The sequence below is a fragment of the Salvelinus namaycush genome, chromosome 1 (assembly GCF_016432855.1).
Source record: "Salvelinus namaycush isolate Seneca chromosome 1, SaNama_1.0, whole genome shotgun sequence".
Classification (NCBI taxonomy): domain Eukaryota; kingdom Metazoa; phylum Chordata; class Actinopteri; order Salmoniformes; family Salmonidae; genus Salvelinus; species Salvelinus namaycush.
Genome location: NC_052307.1, coordinates 74,004,990 through 74,021,131, shown reverse-complemented (window position 1 = coordinate 74,021,131; position 16,142 = coordinate 74,004,990). Strand labels below are relative to the sequence as shown.

At 43.3% G+C, this 16,142-nt stretch overlaps 2 protein-coding genes across 2 annotated transcripts; one reads left to right on the top strand and one right to left on the bottom strand.

Annotated features, from left to right (window-relative positions):
* The first annotated feature begins 7,692 nt into the window (after window positions 1–7,692).
* mfap1 (microfibril associated protein 1) lies at window positions 7,693–11,945 on the top strand. Its single transcript, XM_038994660.1, has 8 exons — window positions 7,693–7,884; window positions 8,263–8,479; window positions 8,777–8,921; window positions 9,115–9,308; window positions 9,670–9,939; window positions 10,423–10,582; window positions 10,929–11,018; window positions 11,403–11,945. Exons 1-8 carry the CDS (start codon window positions 7,803–7,805, stop codon window positions 11,580–11,582), a joined length of 1,338 nt encoding a protein of 445 aa, XP_038850588.1. The 5' UTR covers window positions 7,693–7,802; the 3' UTR covers window positions 11,583–11,945.
* Window positions 11,940–13,344, bottom strand: hypk (huntingtin interacting protein K). Its single transcript, XM_038994855.1, has 4 exons — window positions 13,142–13,344; window positions 12,681–12,736; window positions 12,536–12,587; window positions 11,940–12,273 (listed from the first exon to the last, which is right to left on the bottom strand). The coding sequence occupies exons 1-4, from the start codon at window positions 13,301–13,303 to the stop codon at window positions 12,178–12,180; spliced, it is 366 nt and encodes a 121-aa protein (XP_038850783.1). The 5' UTR covers window positions 13,304–13,344; the 3' UTR covers window positions 11,940–12,177.
* Between the last annotated feature and the right edge of the window lie 2,798 nt (window positions 13,345–16,142).

The following is a 16,142-nucleotide window of genomic DNA, read 5'->3' as shown; positions in this document are numbered from 1 at the left end:
GACGTGCCCAAAGTAAACTGCCTGTTACTCAGGCCCAGAAGCTAGGATATATGCATGGTAATATTGGATAGAAAACACTCTGAAATTTCTAAAACTGTTAAAATAATGTCTGTGAGTATAACGGAACTGATATGTCAGGCGAAAACCCGAGGAAAATCCATCCGGAATTATTTTTTTTGTTGAGTTCACCACCCATTGAAAATGCTTGTCTATGGGAAATTCAAAGGAAATACTCCCATATTGCAGCTTCCACCAGATGTCAACAGTCTTTAGAAAGGATTGAGGCTTGTTTTTTGAAAAATTTGCTAGAATTTGTAGTTTTTCAAGGTGGCTCTCATTTTGACTGTAGTCTTTTGGCGCGCGTGGATGAGTGTGCGCACTTCGTTATTTATCTCCGGTATTGAACACACTATTCTCCGTCTTAAATTTTATCGTTTATTTACATATTAGCGTACCCGAGGATTGATTAGAAACATTGTTTGACTTGTTTGGGCGAAGTTTATTGGTAACTTTTGGGATTCCTTTGTATGCATTTTGAACGAGTGGACCAGGTGGATTACTGGATTACATTACCAGTAACTGTTCAAAGTAACGCAATAGATGGTTTGTTTGTTTCCCATATCAATGATAGTTGTCCACAAATACATTTACAGGAGAAGTCAACCAATCAAAGATGTAAAGAAGCTGAGATTATTATTTTATTGGAAGCAACGTAGGAACCATTGTGGGCGATCTAGAGATGGCGGAGGTGGATGCTGAGTTTGATTCAAGCAGCGTGTTGAGCAAAGTTAGTGAAGATTAATATCCTGAATGGATACTGAACAAAAGTATTGCTGAAAAGTAGAACAAAAAGAAAATTGTCTACAATTGGTGAAAAAAAGGTCATGCCTGTGTGTGTGACTTTCCTCACCCTTTAAGGTGGGTATCTCTCCATCTCAGCTGTCAATCACAACACTTTGGGTTTGGATAATTAGTGGGTTTGGACACGCATGTGGACACTGTAGCCGCCCATTCTAGCTTAGTGTTTAGTTGACGTCGCAAGAAGAAGATACAAAAGTACGCCGTAAGGGGCTGCTGTCACTACCCACAACACACACACAAAGCCATCGGTTCTCAGAGGAAGATGAGCTGCCATTGTTCTGGCTGCCGTTGCGGAGTTGTCCTTTCTTCCCAGTGGGGACACCTTGCTGGTCGAGGCAGACACTGGGGTGCCCGACGTTGAACTGTCTGCTACCCTGGAACCTTCTGCCACAAAGATTCCACCTGCTTTCCCTCAGTCCATGCACCTTCTTCATTGGGCGGCCCATAATCCCCTTGTCGGCACCATACAGGCCCTCATGGTCCTCTAAAGTGACAGTAGTAATAAGCTGCCCTTCTAGTTGGCCAAATGCACAGTAGGACTGGACCTTACCTTGTCTGGTCCCTTCACTGCTCTGCCCCTTTGCCCTAACTGTCCTTCCATACAGGACTGGGCGCTTAAGAACTAAGCCCCCATTGCGGCCTTTTTCAAGTTGTTTGGATTTCCATAAGAATTCCAGGGGCGGCTGTTAAAGCCATTGTGGGCCATTGAGAGATGGCAAAAGTGGATGCTTGAATCAAACAGCGCGTTGAGCCAAGTTGGTGAAGATGAATGTCCTGAATGGACAACAGTAGTGTCGAAAAGTAGAACAAAAAGGGTGGATATCTCAGCTGTCAATCACAGCCCTTCGGTTTTTGGCCAATCAGTTGGCTTGGACACACATGTGGACACTGCACCTGACCATTCTGGATTAGGCTTTGGTCGACGTCGCAAGAAGAAGACACAAGTTTGGCTGGTGACCAAGTTTACAGTTTACTCTTAAGAACATTGTGAGTGCAACCAAGAAAAACACCAGTAGATTCCTAAGTAACTGAAGAGTGTGTGTGTTAAAAGTATACAGTTGAAGTCGGAAGTTTACATACAACTTAGCCAAACAAATTTAAACTCAGTTTTTTTACAATTACTGACATTTAATCCTAGTAAAAATTCCCTGACTTAGGTCAGTTAGGATCACCACTTTATTTTAAGAATGTGAAATGTCAGAATAATAGTGGAGAGAATAATTTCTTTCAGCTTTTATTTCTTTCATCACATTCCCAGTGGGTCAGAAGTTTACATACACTCAATTAGTGTTTGGTAGCATTGCCTTTAAATTGTTTAACTTGGGTCAAACATTCCGGATAGCCTTCCACAAGCTTCCCACAATAAGTTAGGTGAATTTTGGCCCATTCCTCCTGACAAAGCTGGTGTAACTGAGTCAGGTTTGTAGGCCTCCTTGCTCGCACACGCTTTTTAAGTTCTGTCCACAAATGTTCTATAGGATTGAGGTAAGGGCTTTGTGATGGCCGCTCCAATACCTTGACTTTGTTGTCCTTAAGCCATTTCGCCACAACTTTGGAAGTATGCTTGGGGTCATTGTCCATTTGGAAGACCCATTTGCGACCAAGCTTTAACTTCCTGACTGATATCTTGAGATGTTGCTTCAATATATCCACATAATTTTCCTGCCTCATGATGCCATCTATTTTGTGAAGTGCACCAGTCCATCCTGCAGCAAAGCACCCCCACAACATCAAATCAAATCAAATGTATTTATATAGCCCTTACATCAGCTGATATCTCAAAGTGCTGTACAGAAACCCAGCCTAAAACTCCAAACAGCAAGCAATGCAGGTGTAGAAGCACGGTGGCTAGGAAAAACTCCCTAGAAAGGCCAAAACCTAGGAAGAAACCTAGAGAGGAACCAGGCTATGAGGGGTGGCCAGTCCTCTTCTGGCTGTGCCGGGTGGAGATTATAACAGAACATGGCCAAGATGTTCAAATGTTCATAAATGACCAGCATGGTCAAATAATAATAATCACAGTAGTTGTCGAGGGTGCAACAAGTCAGCACCTCAGGAGTAAATGTCAGTTGGCTTTTAATAGCCGATCATTAAGAGTATCTCTACCGCTCCTGCTGTCTCTAGAGAGTTGAAAACAGCAGGTCAGGTGAACAGGTCAGGGTTCCATAGCCGCAGGCAGAACAGTTGAAACTGGAGCAGCAGCACGGCCAGGTGGACTCGGGACAGCAAGGAGTCATTATGCCAGGTAGTCCTGAGGCATGGTCCATGGCTTAGGTCCTCCGAGAGAGAGAAAGAAAAAAAGAGAGAAAGAGAGAATTAAAGAGAGCATACTTAAATTCACACAGGACACCGGATAAGACAGGAGTACTCCAGATATAACAGACTGACCCTAGCCCCTCGACACATAAACTACTACAGCATAAATACTGGAGGCTGAGACAAGAGGGGTCAGGAGACACTGTGGCCCCATCCGATGATACCCCGGACAGGGCCAAACAGGCAGGATATAACCCCACCCACTTTGCCAAAGCACAGCCCCCACACCACTAGAGAGATAACTTCAACCAACAACTTACCATCCTGAGACAAGGCCGAGTATAGCCCGCAAAGATCTCCGCCACGGCACAACCCATGGGGGGGCGCCAACCCAGACAGGAAGATCACGTCAGTAACTCATCCCACTCAAGTGACGCACCCCTCCTAGGGACGGCATGGAAGAGCACCAGTAAGCCACTGACTCAGCCCCTGTAATAGGGTTAGAGGCAGAGAGTCCCAGTGGAGAGAGGGGAACCGGCCAGGCAGAGACAGCAAGGGCGGTTCGTTGCTCCAGAGCCTTTCCGTTCACCTTCACACTCCTGGGCCAGACTACACTCAATCATATGACCTACTGAAGAGATTAGTCTTCAGTAAAGACTTAAAGGTTGAGACCGAGTCTGCGTCTCTCACATGGGTAGGCAGACCATTCCATAAAAATGGAGCTCTATAGGAGAAAGCCCTGCCTCCAGCTGTTTGCTTAGAAATTCTAGGGACAATTAGGAGGCCTGCGTCTTGTGACCGTAACGTACGTATAGGTATGTACGGCAGGACCAAATCGTAAAGATAGGTAGCAAGCCCATGTAATGCTTTGCCCATGATGCTGCCACCCCCGTGCTTCACGGTTGGGATGGTGTTCTTCGGCTTGCAAGCCTCCCCCTTTTTCCTCCAAACATAACGATGGTCATTATGGCCAAACAGTTCTATTTTTGTTTCATCAGACCAGAGAACATTTCTCCAAAAAGTATGATCTTTGTCCCCATGTGCAGTTACAAACCATAGTCTGGCTTTTTTATGCCGGTTTTGGAGCAGTGGCTTCTTCCTTGCTGAGCGGCCTTTCAGGTTATGTCGATATAGGACTTGTTTTACTGTGGATATAGATGATTTTGTACCTGTTTCCTCCAGCATCTTAACAATGTCCTTTGCTGTTGTTCTGGGATTGATTTGCACTTTTCGCACCAAATTACGTTCATCTCTAAGAGACAGAACGCATCTCCTTCCTGAGCGGTATGACGGCTGCGTGGTCCCATGGTGTTTATACTTGCGTACTATTGTTTGTACAGATGAATGTGGTACCTTCAGGCGTTTAGAAATTGCTCCCAAGGATGAACCAGACCATTTTTTCCTGAGGTCTTGGCTGATTTCTTTTGATTTTCCCATGAAGCACTGAGTTTAAAGGTAGGCCTTGCAATACATCCACAGGCACACCTCCAATTGACTCAAATTATGTCAATTAGCCTTTCAGAAGCTTCTAAAGCCATGACATAATTTTCTGGAATTTTCTAAGCTGTTTAAAGGCACAGTCAACTTAGTGTATGTAAACTTCTGACCCACTGGAATTGTGATACAGTGAATTATAAGTGAAATAATCTGTCTGTAAACAATTTTTGGAAAAATTACTTGTGTCATGCACAAAGTAGATGTCCTTACCGACTTGCCAAAACTATAGTTTGTTAACAAGAAATTTGTGGAGTGGTTGAAAAACTAGTTTTAATGACTCCAACCTACTGTAAGTGTATGTAAACTTCCGACTTCAACTGTATGTGGTAGTGATGAATAAACCTCCTGGACTGAGAAGCATCCATGCTGTTTTTGCCAGACAGCCTGTAGCAAATCAGAACCAATTTTTATCAGCATTAAGTTTTAGCGGGTAAGGGCACTCACAGCCGACCGCTCAGACGAGCTTCCGCTAGCTGCATTTTTACAATTGGAGTGGAGGATACATGTATGAACGATAGTTAATAGTTTCTTGTTGGGATGCGTTTGTTGAGTAAGGATGCAGATGTGGGAGACCTGTTTGACGTGTTGAAAATGGTGAAGTATGCACTGGGAAAAGTGGAGTCTATCAGAGTGACTAGGAGTGGTCTTATTTTGATTAATTGTATTTCTGAATAACCTACAGTACCTACGTATGTGAAGCTTGGTTATGTAAGATATTCTGTAAGAGCTTTCATCCCCAAACTCCTTCATGTTTCAAGTGTGTACAGACGGACGGAGTATACTGAAGAATGGTGTGTAGAAGGACGACGGTATTTCAATTCTGGTGGGGATCATGATCCCGAGTTCCTGGAGTGCCATGTAAGGGTGAAGGAGATTGAGGTGGCAAAAGTTAGAGCGGTCAATCGAATCTCCTATGCGGAGTTGAAGATATGGTAGTGGACGCACCACAGCCTGTAGTAAATGTTTGTTGTCAGTCAAAAGATACCCTGTGTGTTAAAAATGTGGATTTTGTGGAATTCATTGCCACAGTTAGAAACTGTATGGCTGATGTCTCAAAGAAGTCAAAGTAACTGGACATTATTGTGGCAGCGGAAGAAAAGTGTTTGTGACTTAAGGATTTTACATCTGAATACTTGCAAGGCCGTACTGGCGCCGGAAGACGGCCCGCCCTTCCAGGCTCATCTTGAGCCTATGTAGGGCTCAGATCTGTGTTGTTTTTTACAGAAAAGTTGTTTGATTTAGTTTTGACTGGTACTGTATATACTAAAGTTTTGACACACCTACTCATTCAAGGGTTTTTCTTTATTTTGACTATTTTCTACATTGTAGAATAATAGTGAAGACATTGAGAGAATGCCAAGAGTGTGCAAAGCTGTCATCAAGGCAAAGGGTGGCGACTTTGAAGAATCTAAAATCTAACATATATATTGATTTGTTTAATACTTTTTTGGTTACTAGATGATTCCATATGTGTTATTTCATACTTTGGATTTCTTCACTATTATTCTGCAATGTAGAAAATAGGAAAAATATAGAAAAACTCTTGAATGAGTAGGTGTGTTCGAACTTTTGACTGGTACTGTATATAACATTTTTGGTGTAGTTTGGTCGTTTGTTTTGTTTTTTGGGAATCCTGTTTCCATCCTACACAGTAGGTGGTGAGATGTACACTAAATTGTGCCAAAGTCAATATATCATAGAAGAAGAAGGAACCATTGTGACCATAAATGTTCCATAGGTAGAAAAGTATTTCCGGTCATCCTGATGATAGATTACATATTTAAGGAGGTGGAACAGGGAGTGTGTGTGGCCTTGTTTGCTGATGATGGGGCTGTATGGAAGAGAGGTGGGAATGTGAAATATGTGATGAGGAAGATGCAAGAAGCTGTGGGAGTTTTGGAAGATTGGTCTCTAACATGGGGGTTTAGGATGTCTGTGGCCAAGTCCTGCTTTATAGTCAGAGTATAGGTAGGGTGCGAGCGAGATAGGGCTAGCAATTACATCAGGTAACGTTCCTCCGTGGCTTTTTCCGAAACCAAGAGTAGATGTGGACATAATTGAGGGCAGGAGAGAATGGGGTGAGGATGTGAGACGGTGTGTGGAGAGATATATAGATAATCGGTTTTAATTTGTTTTTAAGGATATATACAGATGGTTAAAATTATCCAGTCAGAGTTAGGGTGGGGGCAGAGGTGTATATCCCAGATTTCAATGTTAGAATATGTAAGCGTTTAACTGATTATGTGTCAGTGTATGCGGCCAAGTTGATGGCCATGATTATAGGTTTAAGATGGGTGGAGGAGGTGAAACCACTCCGTGGTGATCTGCTCTGATTTGCCTGCAGTTTGAGTAGTGTGAAGATGTGCAGGTTGGATAGGGGAGGCTTGTTTGTGGAGTTGATGGTGCTGTTATTGGATTGGAGAGGATGGGAATGGTGGTAAGCTTTTGCTGGGTTCCTACCCATGTGGGTGTGGAGGGGTAATGAGAAGGCAGATGTGGTGGCTAAGAGTGCTGTGAGGAGAGAGGGGATATTCAGGTCCCGCTGGGCTGCAGGGAAGTCAAGTCCTTGATCTGGGCAAAATGGCTTGATCTTTGGCAAAGGGAGTGTGATGCTAGTAGTAAGGGGAGGCAATTTTACAGCATGCACCGGTCAGGAAAGGAAGATGTGGGGAGTATGGGATGTAGGACAGAGGAAGTTGTGTGGAGTAGACTACAGTTTGGGTTTGAATGCCACGTTGTGGATGATAGAGAGACATGAAACAGGTCTGTGTGATGAGTGGTTAGTGGAGGAAACGGTGGTGCAGGTGTTGATATTTTGTGGACTGTATGACGTAGATAGGGAGAGATTGTGTGAAAGGGTTAGAGGCTGGCTGGGTTGCTGTAGTGGACGGAGGAAAGTGGTGTCTAGGGCTCTATTTCACTTTCTTAGAGGAACATGAATAATGAATATAATTTAATATAATATAGGTAGGCCGTGACTGGCCTCACACTCCAGTAAAGTAGGTGGCAGTGTATCCTCCTTAAAAGTTGGATGCGATCCGCCAACCCAATCCCAAAGAAGAAGAATGATTTCCGGTACTGTTAGAGTATTTCCTGTGGTGGTCGAGAAAATAAACGACGGGTTTGTTTTGCTATCTAGAAGTTGATTGAATTTTTGTTAATATATTGATATTGTTGATCGGGCAGTCATGTCTGGACGGGACGCCCTCAACATGAAGCAACCGCCGATCCAGTCCACGGCTGGTGCTGTGCCGATTCGAAATGAGAAAGGTGAGTTTTCCTGTAGCTAACGTTAGCTAAGGCAAGCTATCCTGAACTAGGTGGTAGCCGATTTCATGGTAGCAATAGATAGCTATCTAGCCATCCAAGTACACAACGTGTACTTTATAACGTTTTATAACTTAGCTAGTTAATATCACGATATAATTGCATGCTGCATTTCCTTAATTGTATGGACATACTTTTTGTCTGCGTCTACAGTAGATATAAAAACACAATTCATGCCCTTAATCATGTTTCAATCCATCACAAAACCAAAACGACAGTATTTACAACTTAACCTCACTACATGTAACAGAGTAAATAGAGCCATCTATGATAATGGACATTTCATGGTAACCAAGTGTGCTCCCCTACTTTCCTTCCCAGGTGAGATTTCGATGGAGAAGGTGAAGGTGAAGCGCTATGTGTCGGGTAAACGTCCCGACTATGCTCCCATGGACTCCTCTGACGAGGAGGAGGAGGACTTCCAGTTTATAAAAAAGGCAAAGGATGCCGAGCCTGAGATGGAAATGGAGGAAGAGGTGGTGTCTGACCCGCGTCTCAAGCGTCTGCTAAACCGCGTCTCTGAGGATGCGGAGGAGAGGTGAAGATAATTCTCATTGATTCATCTTGTAAACCAGTGGGCTCCTGTGTTGGTTGTGATGGCTCCCAGTCCCAGCTTCATTGAGCTGAACTGTATTTGTCAGTAGATACCCATAGTTGGGTGAGGGGTTGTTAAAAACTTTCTGCACATATTGTGGGTTATCAGGAATTTGAATACTATGAATGACTGATTGATTTTTATTGTGCTTTGATCTCTAAACCATTTAGGCCTAACTATTAGCCCTACTGGATGTTGAGTGCTGTGATGATTGTAAATGTTTCTTTCTCTCTCTCTCAGGTTGGCAAGACACAGACAGATCGCAGAGCCGGAGGTGGTTGCAGAGAGCAGTGAAGACTCCGACGAGGGAACCTGGCACCCGGAGAGAGCACCCGAAGAGAGCAGTGACGAAGAGGAGGAGGAAGAGGAAGAAGTGGACGATGAGGTGAGTGGCACAAGGATCTTCTTGGAAAGCTAGATCAGGCACCCCTTTTATTCATTAAGATTTAAAAGACAAAACTGATCTTAGAACAGCACTCCTACTCTGAGATGCTTTGTGAATACGGTCCCAGGTGTGTAATATGGAATGGTATACAAGATACCCTATATGTAACACATTGACTTTGTTTTGTGTGTAGGAAATCGAGAGGCGGCGAGCGATGATGCGCCAGCGAGCGCAGGAGCGGAAGAACGAGGACATGCCGGAGATCATGGAGGTGGAGGAAGAAGGGAATTCCGGCGCGGAGAAGGAGGAGTCGGAGTCAGAGTACGAGGAGTACACGGACAGTGAAGACGAGGCCGAGCCGCGGCTAAAACCAGTCTTCATCCGCAAGTAAGGAGTCCTGCCATTCAAGATCACTCCTGAACCATTATCAGGGCTTAATATCATTTATTTCATAGAATGTAATAACTTTATTATTATAAGGGAAACTTTGATCGTGGGCTTGGGATTAGACAATTCAAAACGGCCAAATTGACTGATGAAAATACATTAGGCTTATACGAGAAACAATTTTAATTTAAAAGCCAGTACAAAACTGTTATCAGCTATGCTGTTTTCTACTGCATGCATCAGTTTGTGTATACCTGGTGTTCTGTTATCATATGAACAGAGTATGTTCACAACAAATGGATTGTGTTGCAGCGTTTGTGTCCCGAGTGAGAAAATTAGATTTTGATGTGTATCTCCTCAGGAAGGACCGAGTAACAGTGGCGGAGCGCGAGGCGGACGAGCTCAAACAGCGGGAGCTGGAGGCGGAGGCCAAGAAGCAGGTGGAGGATCGGCGGCGCTACACCCTGAAGATCGTGGAGGAGGAGGCCAAGAAGGAGTTTGAGGAGAACCGCCGCACTCTGGCTGCTCTCGACTCCCTGGACACGGACGGGGAGAATGAGGAGGAGGAGTACGAGGCGTGGAAGGTCCGGGAGCTCAAGCGCATCAAGAGGGACCGGGAGGCCCGTGAAGCGTGAGTACAGTCAGACTTAAACATGAACCATGGTGTTCACTAGGCACAAAATGAATATAGATCTGAAACGGTCAAGTACTATCTTGAAACACTCGTTTTCATTTTTGAAACATTTTGCTACAGTGTGCCCTAAAGTGCCCCACGGTGGTACATTTAATTGTGCAGCACTTTAAACCATTCAAAACAATTGACAGGCAAATGCATAAGAGAGGAACATATTAAGACAGTCTTGGATGACAATGGAAGTAGACATCAGAAACACTTCACATAGGGCATTGATTCACTTAATCATTGAAAGCTGGTGTTGTTCCCTCTCAAAGTAAAAAAGACTAGCGTCTTTGTTTTATATTATTTGATTATCTGTATGAATGATCTGTACACTAAGTGTTTTGAACCATGTTAATAATTACTGGTCCAGAGTTAATTATGTTGACACAGGCCTTTGCTGTCCATGTAACCCACTTGCCTTGTCGGATTTTCCAGAATGGAGAAAGAGAAGTCTGAGATTGAGAGGTTCCACAGCCTCACCGAGGAGGAGCGCAGGGCCGAGCTGCGGAATAATGGCAAACAGATCACAAACAAGGCCTCAAAGGGCAAATACAAGTTCCTCCAGAAGTACTACCACAGAGGAGCCTTCTTCATGGTGAGTTTGCTGTAGACACTGGGGTTCAGAGAACTCAACACAGTGCATTCTTATAAGAAACACACCATATGTTGCTGATGAGTGATTGTTAGAATTGTAGGAGAAAGTGTAAGTATAGGAGTGAACTGTCCCACGTTTGTTAACCACTACATGTTAGATTGTTGTATGAGTGATTCTTATAACCAGTGTGTGCACTGTTGTAGAATATTCAGAGATGTGATTCAGGTATAGAAAAAATGTATGATCCTTCATTCATATAATTGAAACTTGGTAAACGTATTATTTGGTCCGAATAGCTCGTCTTGTCTTTGATGTTAACTGAATGCTGAATGTGATCTGTTTCCAGGACGAAGAGGAGAATGTGTTCAAGAGAGACTTCAGTGCCCCCACTCTGGAGGACCACTTCAACAAAACCATCCTCCCCAAAGTCATGCAGGTCAGCTGGACTTCTTTCAAACATCATACTTTTGTACCACATGTATTCCCCCTGTTTATCTATTATAAATGTACACTATCGATGTAAACAGAAAATGTACTGTTTTTGAACCCAGTGTATTGGCAACCCCTGTGTAAATGAATTTCTTCCATTTATAGTGGCTATACAGAATGTTTTTTGTTCTGGAGCTGCTCTTGAGACAAGGTTCTCCTAAATGGACAGATATTATCCAGACATTACCTCAAAATAAGGATGCGTGTGGTTTCATGACAAGAAATTATACGAGCCATACAGTCAACAATCAATCCAAAATGTGATGTCAACAATTGGCAAATAAACATCCACAGATAGTTCAACTTTAACAACCCCCTCATTTAATTCCAGGTCAAGAACTTTGGTCGCTCCGGACGCACTAAGTACACCCACCTAGTGGATCAGGACACCACATCGTTTGACTCAGCCTGGGCTCAGGAGAGCGCTCAGAACAGCAAGTTCTTTAAGCAGAAGGCTGCAGGAGTGAGAGATGTGTTTGACCGGCCAACAGTGCAAAAGAGGAAGACCTGAATCTAAGTTTGGAGGGGGAAGAGAGACTTCAGTATATTCAGACTGTTTAACAAGCTTGGGGTGTGTTCAGTGGGATGAAACGTTTCAGAATGTTGCAGATGGAAATTAACTACACTTCACTGAAGTATGTTCTATGGCCATACATTTACCTGCAATATCCTGAATGCACCAACCCTTTGAGCAAGGCCCTGGGTTTAGGGCTATGCCCTGATAATGTGTGGATGCTTCATGGAGGCATATTGATGTAATTTTGTACATTTTCAAAGTTGTGTAGCTATTTTGTTTTATCGCCATTGATCTGACATCTGTTAATTTCTTCTAACTTGGATATAAAGCGTATGTGATTAAAACATAACATTTTCATCCATTGGTTTTATTTCATTCCACATTTATTATAAATCAAAAACAGGTGCTTGCAAAAGTAATCCATTTTGAAGTATTGTTGAATATACAAAGAGAAATGCAATGTTTTATTTCAGTTGACAGAATGTCTGATTTGAGCTATGGAATGGAGTCAATGAATACGGTCAGGCTAGGAAGCAGTCCAGTGTCCAATGCTGCTGCATAAAGCTGCTCTAGGGTCAGTTTCTCCTGGTCAGTTTGACAGGTCAATCAGAGCCTCTACCACGTTGCCCATGTGTTCTCTCAGACTGCGCTCGGCCACTCCTCGGGAGATCTCCATCTCGCCCATCTGTGGAAAGACAGTTGAGGCAGGACATTAGAATAATCAGAATGGGTAGTTGTATTGAAAGGCCCTATGAACGTCTGAAGTGTTCTATGAATGTATCTTTGAAGCATAGTTTCTAATAACACCCCCTAGTAGAATATGGATGACTAGAGTTCCAAAGGACTCATTTGATTAAATGCTTTTGTGATGCAAAAGACCATTTAACTTTAGATGAGGGTTGTGACCCTGACACTTAAACAAGAAACATATCTGGGGGGATACTTACAATGAGTTCTACATCCTCTTTTTTGATAGTGACTTTAGCCAGTTCCTTTTCCCTGAAATCATAACCCCAGACAAGTCATTAGTGTACTCATTAATTGCCAGATCAATTGTTGTTGAATGAAAATCTGACAAAGGAAGTGACTCACCTATCTTGTTTAGCCTTCTGTTCTCTTGATCTCCTGTCTCCAATCACTGACATAGCCTGAAACAGGACATGCAGACATCAGATAGTCAAAGGGATCATATTGGTATGACAGCACTAACGAGTCAGTAACTAGAACTCCCAAAACAGGTTGGAAGAGTATAAATTATGCAAGGCAGAAAAGCACAAGCAGCCATAGGCTAACGTTTGCTGAATAGACAGAAGCTCTGTCCTGGGATGTACAGCGCCTGTCCTGTTCAGGGCTGACTTGGTTAAACAGCACGTGCCAACGTGAAATGACGCGTTTGTGAGTTGATTACGGTAACATTTTCACAACACATGGTTTGTGCAAATATGTTTCCATTCTTCACTGTACGCCGGTTAGGCCCGTTGTTAGCATAAGCTAGCTAGCCTTCATGCTAACGTGGGCACCCATCGCGCCCCGCGTGCTTGGCCCAGCCTCACCGTTTCAAGATCGGAGCTTGATATTTCCTTCTCCTCGGCATAATCGGTGACTCTCTCCAAATCCGCAGCCCCGCTATCATGTTTCCGAGGCTTTTCTGCTGGTTTTCCAGTGCAGTTCTCCTCAGCTTCCAGGTCCAAATCCACATCTCCCTCTGCTGCCATGTTTGCTCCTGTAAAGCCGGAACGAAAAGAGAGTGGGAATCCGTTTACAAAACTATCGGAAGGCAAATTAAGAAGCACCGATGTCACATGGTTTCCTGTTTGCGTGCTAACCAAGTCCTTGGGTTTTCATACCCTCATTGCAGTTTACAAAAAGGTTAAGGTTAGGGTTATAGGGTAGGGACGTCCCAAGGATCCCAGATAGCGCATAGCAAAACCGCAATCCATTATCAGCAATTTAAATATTTTACTCTTTATTTAACTAGGCAAGTCAGTCAAGAACAAATTCGTATTTTCAATGACAGCCTAGGAACAGGAACTGTCTTGTTCGGGGCAGAATGACAGATTTTTACCCTGTCAGCTCAGGGATTTGATCTTGCAACCTTTCGGTTACTAGTCCAACGCTCTAACCACTAGGCTACCTGCCACCCCACTCTATGAAGAAATAGCAAGCATTTTTTAATTGGTCTGTTTGAGATACAAGTTTGAGATTGGGTTTTTTAAGTGTTTTCTCTCCAAGTTATGCTTTGGCCACAAATACGAGTATAAGACGAGTCAAAACATTATTTGGGTATGAGTTAACAGAGTATGAACTTTCAAAAGTGACATTTTCTCAGGACAGTTACTTTAAGATCCAGTTCAATCTCTTAAAAAAAATGTGATATCCAACACCCAAGTGTCACTTGGCCAGATGGGCCAAATGCCAAATTATATTCTGACTGGATAGGTTGATGTGTAGACTGCATGAGGATTAGATTAAAGGGTACTCCGCACACCTAGGCCTATTTCTGTCTTGCATAAGAGGTTTACAGTACTTTAATACTCGGAGTCCCAACAACCTGGCCAACCTCCTACTTTTCTCTCTTGATCCCCCCACAATAGTTTTCCCGCCTCCTGTACACTACACTACACTTACCAATCAATCCAATTTATTTTAATCAGCTTAAGCCTAAAAAGTAGAGAAACCTTCCCTGATCACATCTGAAGCCAACATCTCTTTGACTGGTTCTCCCTCTCAGGGTGTTTGCCTTGTACATCATCTATGCCTGTCTGTTGGGGGAGATGTGTGGGATGATCGATGGGGCCCAGAGGAATGGTGGTGCTGGGGCTTATTAATGAAAAACAGGAGGGTGATATGCATATAGTAAACTTGAGTGTTTACAGGCTTGTTAACTCTGTATTGCTGTCCCGGTACCCCTTTCATGCTGCTTTATGATTGATCGTTGAGAGCCGGTGGACCTGGAGATTCTTCGCCCCCCTCAGTGCCTGCTGCACCAGTCTGGGAAGTAATGTTGTGTCTCTGTCTCTGTACTCAGGTGAGAGACTGATGAACTCAGAACGAAGCATTCAGGGAGTGAGCTTGGGCTTTTGCAAGTGGTGGGACTGGTGTTGGGATCAATTCCATTTCATTTCAGTCAATGTAGTTAAAGTTTATTTCCTGAATTTATTTTATTTAAATGGAATTGAATCCAACTCTGGTGGGACTGCCTTCAAAATGGATGAGATTAGACTATCTACCTAAAATTCAATAACAAAGAATACTTTATGAATTCTATCAAATTCTATAGTTTTTATGGATCGCATTCCCAGCCTGAGAAACAGTGAATGGTGTTTCAGACATTACCATCCTGGTAAACACAATGGAATTAATAGAATGTCCCCCCCCCCTTCCCTTCCCCTGCCTGGTGGAATCTGTCCCACTGACTGCCTTCCTTCTCACCCAATTTAGCTCCTGGCCATGTTCAGTAGTTCATCAACACCTCACTATGATCCACTTCTTGATCTGTAATAGTTACTGTAGACCTAGACATATACAGTTACAGTATGCTATGGATTGATTGACAAACAGACTGAACAACCCACAGATACCGGCAGGCAGACAGGCAGGCAGACAGACAGACAGGCAGGCAGGCAGACAGACAGACAGACAGACAGTACACTGTGATCATATTGATGTGATTCTTTAGAGTGAAATGGACCATTTTAGTGTTATACAATTCATGTCACATAGGCCAATACTGTGTGTTATTTTTGATAGAAAGTCTCATTGAAAAAATACTCAATTCATTAAGCTGCTAGTTTGAACTTTGCACTCATGGGTTGCTGAGCCACATAGAAAAGGCAATCAAATACTGTTTTCAATCCCCCAACCTGTGAAGCAGAAATATTATGTTTCATCCTTTCAAAAATGTTTGGGATTGTGGTGTAGATTACGTGTAGAAAGTTTGCCGTAATCTACAGTTTCTATGTAATCCAGAGAGCGTAAACTAGAAAATGGACTGTTATGTACACTCAATCAGTTATGTCACTGTTGATGAATGGATAAATTGTGTTGCCATGGGTTGGCATGGGAATCCTCTGACTGACATGTGAGGCTTGCCTCTCTCTGGGTCATCGTCTTAGTTCTGTGTCTCATCACTCTCAATGGACAGTAAGACTACAATGTTTATACATTCTTACACTTCAAACATATCTCTAAATAACTGGGCTCTAAAGAATCCTAAGATTTTTTATTTTTTACACACAAAAAAACTACAGTCAACTGTTTTTTGGAAAACATGTGCTTGGACTTGATCCAACCATTCTTCCAAAAGGCCTATTGAAACCATAGATTGGATGCTTTCACTCAAGCGTCGTTTGGCTCCTCTAATTTGCTTTTGTCTGCTCGCTTTGGCAGTGTCTCCTCTCCCACGAGGCAACAGCAATTATCTGTCAGTGAAAGGGCCCCCAGGAATGCTGGGTAGTACCGAGGGCGACGGTGGTGGGCCGCCCTGACCGACCCTCGAGAGTAAAACCCGGTTCATATTCATTATGCACCAAACAGAAAAAAACTAATTGAAAC

Bases quoted from the DNA above. Each gene is read 5' to 3' on its own strand.
- mfap1 (XM_038994660.1), top strand. From the start codon at position 7,803: ATGTCTGGACGGGACGCCCTCAACATGAAGCAACCGCCGATCCAGTCC. The intron at 8,922-9,114 runs GTGAGTGGCACA...TTTTGTGTGTAG, and splicing joins AGGAAGAAGTGGACGATGAG to GAAATCGAGAGGCGGCGAGC. The intron at 11,019-11,402 runs GTCAGCTGGACT...ATTTAATTCCAG, and splicing joins TCCTCCCCAAAGTCATGCAG to GTCAAGAACTTTGGTCGCTC.
- hypk (XM_038994855.1), bottom strand. From the start codon at position 13,303: ATGGCAGCAGAGGGAGATGTGGATTTGGACCTGGAAGCTGAGGAGAAC. The intron at 12,588-12,680 runs GTGAGTCACTTC...TTATGATTTCAG, and splicing joins CAGAAGGCTAAACAAGATAG to GGAAAAGGAACTGGCTAAAG. The intron at 12,274-12,535 runs GTAAGTATCCCC...GTCTTTCCACAG, and splicing joins AAGAGGATGTAGAACTCATT to ATGGGCGAGATGGAGATCTC.